Source organism: Schistosoma mansoni (genome assembly GCF_000237925.1).
Source record: "Schistosoma mansoni, WGS project CABG00000000 data, supercontig 0113, strain Puerto Rico, whole genome shotgun sequence".
NCBI lineage: Eukaryota > Metazoa > Platyhelminthes > Trematoda > Strigeidida > Schistosomatidae > Schistosoma > Schistosoma mansoni.
The window spans coordinates 699165-707511 of NW_017386033.1; the positions used below are offsets into that span (position 1 = coordinate 699165).

The 8347-nt window shown below is 44.4% G+C and overlaps 1 protein-coding gene across 1 annotated transcript in view; it reads right to left on the reverse strand.

The window, feature by feature from the left end:
* Positions 1 to 1514, reverse strand: part of Smp_122340 (kelch-like protein) — a gene marked incomplete at its 5' end in the record, with an annotated part of 13681 nt that extends 12167 nt beyond the window's left edge. The window contains 4 exons of the mRNA XM_018790409.1: positions 997 to 1137; positions 1168 to 1298; positions 1332 to 1442; positions 1482 to 1514. Coding sequence (XP_018646320.1) covers positions 997 to 1137; positions 1168 to 1298; positions 1332 to 1442; positions 1482 to 1514 — 416 coding nt within the window. The remainder of the gene's footprint in view (positions 1 to 996; positions 1138 to 1167; positions 1299 to 1331; positions 1443 to 1481) is intronic.
* Between the last annotated feature and the right edge of the window lie 6833 nt (positions 1515 to 8347).

Consider the following 8347-nt stretch of genomic DNA (forward strand, 5'->3'; position numbering starts at 1 on the left):
CAGTTTCATTTTTTAATCTTGAAGGATGTGAATAATGGGAATTACTGGAGTCAGATGAACTGAATGTCAGCAGTGAGGAACGCTTATTTGACATAATTATGTCTTGGGTTGAATTTGAAACAAAACCTAATCCTGATACTGAAACGAATTCTGTCATATCAGAGTCTGTTAATGTAATTGAGCTACCTGAAAATTATGATGGTAATGTCCATTCGATAAAACCGTCTGTTTCAAGTGAAATTGGTTATCAAAATTCGTGTTGTAATGGTTCTTTACATTCTACACATCATCCTCATAGTTCTCATTGTTCTACACAAATATTCAGTAGCAAACCCCGCACTGACTTTCTTCCATGCCTTCTTCGGCGAATCAGACTACCTCTAATTCCAGTTAACTACATTTTCTCAGTTATTTCGCGGCATGATCTTATTCGAAAGGATATTCGGAGTCCCATAATAGGACGAAACGGCCGTCCGTGCTTCCAGGTTTTCCATGGTGGTCTAGCTCCAATTGACTCATGATCTCAACTATAAAGAACAACCATATTATTCTTTCATAAATTTTCGTATAGTAAAGACCATACTGTCCTGCCCATTTAGCCACTTGGAAATTACATAAAAATTGGTGGTCCTATTAGCTTTCCTTTACACCAATAAACTGTACATTTTTCAACATAAAGCACGACTACATTGGACTAAAAACGGTTGCAGCAGGAGAGTTTGAAATTACCACATTGATATATATTAAGGTTTTAAGCAATGCTACAACCGTCAGAATTGACCCCCAAGAATCACCATGAATTTTTAAAGGTCATCGAAACGTCATGCAATATTTTCTATCATGAGAAAAATAATATGTCCAAATATTCATTAATTGGTAGCTTGTTGGAGCAGTCTAGAAGGCTAAACGCGAAGTACAGACTACTGACCTACCGCTAGACAAGGTCTTAGACCCTGTTTCTCATCTTATTTATTGACTATACCCTATTAAACTCACCTTTCACTGATATATCTGCAGCAGATGTTACGAACATTGTTAAGCTGTAAAAAGTTGGCCCCGATTAGGATTGATTGAACATTACGAGGATTGATTTGAACTAGGCCAGTATAAGCATAACCAATGAACGCTTCTAAAGCACTAGATACTAATAAGAGATTAATAACTTACCAAGCGTCAAGTCCGTGAATGGTGACTTCGCTTTTAGTAGATTCAGCCATGTTACTTAGAAACATTCCATTAAAGAATGGTATGGTGGCAGCCAAAACAATCTTGTGTGCCGTGAAGCGATTATTATCCGCCTAATAATCAAATAAATAATTGTCACAACTCACAATCAAAGTGACGTCGCATAGTTTTCCGTCTCTTCGCATACAATCTAAAGCCGTGAAACCAATCTTATATATCTCACGATCTTGGAAATTTAGAGAGTTTGGTAGATAGGACTATAAGTAATGAATTCAAACACATCTGGAAACACTTACTTTAGACTTAACTCCAGCTGATGTACCGCTCATGTTTAAAAGTATCCTCAAGACTACAGAAATGGTTCCAATAGATACTGTTCAATATCTTTCAGGTAAGATAGTGCAACCAAAATAAATTATTACCGTTCTCTTACCAATATTTCAGTGGCGTTACTGGCCCACGTTTGCGCCCAAAGTATACTACTTCGGTCATTCGACTTCAATAGTCCAAGTTGGTTTGCTAGTTACATGAGAGTCTATGTATTTTTGACGTCCAGTCTCTAATAAGCTATCATCTGGATTAAAAGTAGATCTTATGTGAAAAACGAGGGTCTGATATAGCCAGTTGGTCTATATGAGGTGGTTTCACCGTTGGAAATACTATCACGTGATATTCCAACCATGTTATACTACGCATCAATCTCATTTTTCATGAAGGAATAATCCATATCGTCACGATCGATCAAATGGCTACTTGAGATTGACCAATGCCTAGCATTGATTATGTCCGAATATTCCATCGAAAACAATTTGAGGTCCCTAAACATAAGTTTTCAAAGACTTCTATTAATTCTATTAGCTATTTTCACACACTCGCTACACACTTCTTCAATGTGCCTAGATTGTTTAAATTAACATGAAGACAACGTGGCGGGTTGTCGATAATAGCCTAAGCCTATTTCTGTTCCTCGCAAATCCTTTAGCTAGAATTTCAAATGCTTTCTATTTACCTAATTTAATACTGACAAGACAGGAATATCTATTGTAGCTTTCCCGTCGTATCGCTGTCCTATCTGTACTCATTCTTGCCAATATATATCCATAATAACGTCCTTTGTGTTATATGGTCTTCAAAGCAGTAATAGTACTTTGATACGTCGGAGTAATATACATTAGATGCTGAACGCGAGGTGTGGCTTCAAATTTATCAGGTCCGTCACGCCATTCCCGTCTAACTGGAATAGGCCTCCAATCATTTGACAGAGATCATCAACATTGATGATCTACATACTCATTAGTACAAGAACTAACAACCGATATTGAAATGTACTCATCTGGTCCCTGGAATTGTATATGAGCACTGTAGTGGATGTCGAGTCGTGGACAGACTATGATCACCACTACTATTCGATTACGTGTCCAAAAACGACTTGGTTCCCTTGATAGCCCGTAAATCAGAAGGCTTTACTAGTCCAGATCAAGTATATTTATTGGCGATCTCGTGGTATCGAAATATTACCGAGACGTGCCAAAGAGTACAAGCGAATAAGCAGTGCGTGAGCAAGCTCGAACCAAACAAGGCGGATAGCGGAACAAGAAGTGAAACTGATACAGTTAAACAAATACAGTAAAACAATCTCTGGTACATTTGGTTACAATAATAATAATTGTTTCCGTTATTCCAATCGTGTTCTTATCGAGACTGGCCGGTCACTACAGGAGCCCCCCGCTAGAAAGGGTTTACACTTTCGATACGTAGCGGTTTCGTTCGTGGGACTGATCGCGAAACGTGCAATTGTAAGACGAAAACGCTGGCAGAACAGGAAGTGATCGTTGATCCTCGAGTTGCCACCAAAAGTCTTTGACGTAGAACGGTACCAGAAGGAACGTACTGTGTTGATTGTTTGGATTAGCATGCTACACCAGAGTGGTTTGTATCCAGAATCTGAAGGTTGCGTTCGTAGAGGTCCGGACCAGAAACGCTGCAGACGTAGGACGAAACCAGATTGAGCCAAGGAATCAGATGCGACCAGGATAACCATGTTCGGGACCAAATGTATATCATACGTATTTGGAGTCAGATAGATCGACTGAGTGCGTTGACTAGAGCGTGGGTGATCAGGCCAGCTTTCGCCAAGATTGACTAAAGTCGACGATACCAGAACAGCGATGGTCAGAGGCGTAGGCTCGGGGTAAACAAAAAAAAATGAAAGAAAAAGAGAAAAGTGTAGCATTCGTGTAGTATAGGGGTAGATTCCTATACTGTATCCGTAGTTGGTTATGAGGTTAGTCGAGAAAGCGTACGGGTAAGAGTACTCGGCGACCGGAACGTGAGACGGTAGTCTCGTTCGAACCTCATGAGCCTGCAATCTCATCCGCAGTCAAGGGCGGTGTGGTCTGCCGGTCTGGACGTGAGACGGAAGTCTCGTCCGTAGACGGGGCAGATGACACGTGCTGTTGACTGGGACGTGAGAATGAGGTCTCAGGTGCATCTAGCGTGGGATCCGAAGTAGATGTAGAAATCCTGCTAGAAGCTCTGATGGGTCTAACATTGGGTCTCGGCTTATCAGGTATAGCACTGTCATCGACGTGTGCTGGCTTGAGACGATCAATGCTGACTGTTTCGATGCGGCCACGTCGATCAACCTTGAAGGTCTTTTCGTGACGGGAAATCACGTGAAAAGGTCCCTCGTAAGGCTGTTGTAGAGGTTTGCGTACCGAATCTACTCGTATGAAAACATGTGAACAGGTAGATAACTCTCGAGGGAGAGCGACCTGTCGATGTTGTATACGAGTCGACACCGGAGTCAGTGTTCGCATGAATGCAGACAGTCGTTGGACGAAGTCTGATTCGCCGAACTTAGTGCTGCTCCGTGGTGTGAAAAATTCCCCAGGCAGACGCAATGTCGTGCCGTAAACAAGTTCAGCGGCGGAACATTGAATATCTGCCTTTAGACTCGTTCTGATTCCCAGGAGGACGAGCGGAAGGGTTTCGTACCAATTGTTGTTTTCGTGTGCTCGAAGAGCACTTTTAAGTTGGCGATGAAACCGCTCAACTAAACCGTTTGATGCTGGATGGTAGGCGGTAGTGCGTATGCGTTCCGTACCAAGCAGCCGTGTTAGTGAGGAGAATAATGCGGACTCAAATTGTTGTCCTCGGTCAGTCGTGACAGTCGAGGGACAACCGTACATAGCTATCCATCGTTCTACGAAGCGGTGAGCGACTGTCTCCGCCGTAATAGACGTGATGGGAATAGCTTCGGGCCATCTTGTGAAACGATCAATGCATGTGAGTATGTGATCATACCCGTGCGATGGTGGTAATGGTCCTACAATGTCTATGTGAACGTGATCGAAGCGAGCATCAGGCGTAGCGAAAGTGCCAATAGGGGCAGCTACGTGCCTGTGCACTTTTGATCGTTGACATTGTAAACATTGTTTTACCCATATACGGACATCTTTATTCATTGACGGCCAGACGTATCGTGCAGCGATGAGGCGTAGGGTGGCTGCGATACCAGGATGAGATAGACCATGAAGGGCATCAAAGACGAGACGGCTATAAGCGGAGGGTACGATGGGTCGAGGGAGGCCCGTAGAAGTATCGCATAGGATAGTACCTGAGCTAGTAGCTAGGGGTACTTCCCGGCATTGAAGGGACGTAGACTGTTGTGCTTCCGTGCATGAAGTATCGTTTGCTTGGGCGGCGGCTATAGCAGGTAGGTCAAGCATTGACAAAGTAACTGCATTAAGTTGGATACGTGATAAAGCATCAGCAACACAGTTCGACTCGCCTTTGACGTGACGAAGGTCTGTCGTGAACTGGGAGATATAGTCCAAATATCTGCACTCTCGTGGTGAGTAGCGGTCAGACTTGGTATGCAGAGCATACGTTAAGGGCTTATGGTCGGTGAATAAGATGAACTTACGACCTTCTACAGCGTGCCGGAAATGTTTGATGGCGCAGTAGGCTGCTAGCAGTTCGCGACCAAAAGCGCTATATCTCGTCTCCGTGGGAGTGAGGCGTCGTGAGAAAAATTCGAGGGGCTGCCAACTACCGGAGATATTCTGTTGCGTAACGGCTCCTATGGCGAAATCCGATGCATCAACCGCTATACTAAGCGTGGCTGATGGGTCAGGATGCACGAGAAGTGTGGCTTGAGCTAGGGCCGTTTTGATATCTGAAAATGCAGTACGTGCGGCGTCGTTCCACTCCAGTTTGCGTGGATTACCGCGAAGTAAATCGGTTAACGGTCGTAACTGTTCTGCCGCGTGCGGAATGAAGCGTCGGTAGAAGTTGACCAAACCGAGAAATGCCTTCAGTTCCTTGAGTGTGGACGGTACAGTGTACTCTATTATAGTACGTACTTTATCCTCACAAGGTAGAATACCCTCATGCGTAATAACATGACCTAAGAATTTCATTTCCTTCTTCCCGAGTTCACACTTGTCGGGGTTGGCTATTATTCCATTATCCGAAAGGCGCTGGAATAGTAGCGTCAGGTGTTGATAATGTTCATCTACGTTTGATGATGTGATTAGCAGGTCATCAATATAGACGTGAACAAAATCTAGGTCTCGTACAATGCTATCGATAAACCTTTGGAAAGTTTGAGCAGCATTCCGTAATCCAAATGGCATTCGTAGGAACTCAAATAAACCGAAAGGAGTCGTGATAGCAGTTTTCTCTATATATTCAAGAGCGACTGGGATCTGGTGATATGCTCGTACCAGATCGATCTTGGAAAAAATTGTCGTGCCCTTGAGTGATGCCGTGATGTCATGTATGTGGGGGATGGGATAGCTATCGAAACGTGTAGCTGTGTTTAACGCTCGGTAGTCTCCGCATGGTCTCCAACTAACCCCATCCTTTTTTCGAACCATGTGGAGAGGTGAGGCCCAAGGACTGTGAGAAGGACGAATAATACCAGTAGCTAGTAAATTGTCAAACTCACGTTTAGCGAAAGCTAATTTGTCCGGTGCCAGTCGGCGAGGTCTTGCCGTGACTGGTGGTCCGCGGGTGACTATGTGGTGTACCACACGATTGGTCACCGATGGAGTCTCCTCGAGAGGTTTAGTTAATTTGGGGAATTTCTGAAATAAAACGTAGAATAAATCGTCACGCGAATGAAATACACCTGTGATTCGGTACGCGTTTGTGTGGGCTTTAGAGCCCATAAAGTTGCTGTTCGACGAAGTATCAATTAGCTGCAGCCCACGTGAATCGACTAGCAATTCATAGTGCTGTAGGAAATCGATACCGAGTATAGCTGTGGGAACATCGGCAATGATGAACGTCCACAGATACTGTCGTCGGTTGCTCAGGTTGACTGTAAGTTGTCGTGTACCATAGGTGGGAATGACTGAGCCATTCGCAGCGCGTAGTCGAAGCATAGTGGCTTGAGACTTACTGTTACCGATAGGTACGACAGAAACTTGGGCACCCGTATCCACAAGGTACCTAGCGTTGGTGCGATAATCGTGCACGTAAAATAAACGGCCAACCTGAGGTGAAGTGCCGGCGAGTACGGCCGCATTTACTCGCCGGCTGAGAAGTTTCCCGCCTTGTATGAGCAGGGAGCTCGACAATGACGGGCACCGGCTCCGAAAGCACGGTGAAACCAGCACCAACCTGGACTCGCTTCCGAAACCGCCTTCTGGCGTGGCTTGGAAGATGCCCGCTTAGGGCGAGTCGTTACGACCTTACGAGATTGTGACCTGGGTCGGGGGGCGTAGAGGGCTGGCACATTTGCGCGGTCTCGGAAACTGAGACGAGTATGGATACATCTGTCCCTATCCCCATGAGTCGGAGGTCGTCTAGCATCGAGATCAACGTTAGAACGGGAAGTACTAGCAACCAAATAGTCGTCTTTGGTGTTAACTCGTGCTAGAATCTTATCTGCTATGAGGGCCACCTTGTTGAGCGGAGTGTCCTCGAGCAGAGCCGTAAGGGTTGGCTGGATACTGACTGGTAAGGCTTCGAGCCACAACTCTTTGACTATCTCAGAGTCAGCTGTCATGTTTCCTGCAAGGGATTGCAGGCGCGTGAGGTGGTGGCTCGGCTTAGCATCACCCATAGGGTGACGTGCTAATAGTGTCCTCAATCGTTCCTCTCTTGATGGGAGGAAATGTCGAAGGATGGCATCCTTAAGACGGTCATAAACGTTTGGAACGTTCGGATTGAGGACAACCTCACGGACAGCGGTTAGGTGATCCCCGGGCAATGATTCCAAAGCGTAGGCGTACTTCTGCCTTTGATTGGTTATGCGGCGGATCTCAAATTGAGATTCCAGTGCCGCGAACCAGACTTCTGGATCATGAGGGATGAAAGGAACCGGTCGAAAACTGATAACCTGTATCTCGGAGTCTATCATATTTATGTTATTCTTATCGTTATCTACCATATTAAGTTGCCAAAATATTATATATTGAAAAATATCAATACGAATATATGCAACAGATGTGGATAGATAAATAGACTCACCGGATTGATCTGGTTTGGAGAATTGGCCAAGTTTGACTTGTGCTCGATGGATTGGGTTACCAGCTGTATTGCGTGTTCCAAATACGGCTCACCAGTTGTAGTGGATGTCGAGTCGTGGACAGACTATGATCACCACTACTATTCGATTACGTGTCCAAAAACGACTTGGTTCCCTTGATAGCCCGTAAATCAGAAGGCTTTACTAGTCCAGATCAAGTATATTTATTGGTGATCTCGTGGTATCGAAATAATACCGAGACGTGCCAAAGAGTACAAGCGAACAAGCAGTGCGTGAGCAAGCTCGAACCAAACAAGGCGGATAGCGGAACAAGAAGTGAAACTGATACAGTTAAACAAATACAGTAAAACAATCTCTGGTACAATTGGTTACAATAATAATAATTGTTTCCGTTATTCCAATCGTGTTCTTATCGAGACTGGCCGGTCACTACAGCACCATGTCGGTTGTGTTCTGAAATTACTGATATCTAGAACCTGAACCGTAGATTTTTCAACACTACCATCCACCCGCAAAATATTGTTGGACCTTCATATCCCCAAGTTTTAATTAATGTGACTTCATTATAAAAACATTTTTCTTACATTCACTAGAGAAATCATTAGTGTCTTCATGGTAAGGATAAACAAGTCAAAATTCAATCACCCGAACTGCAATCGA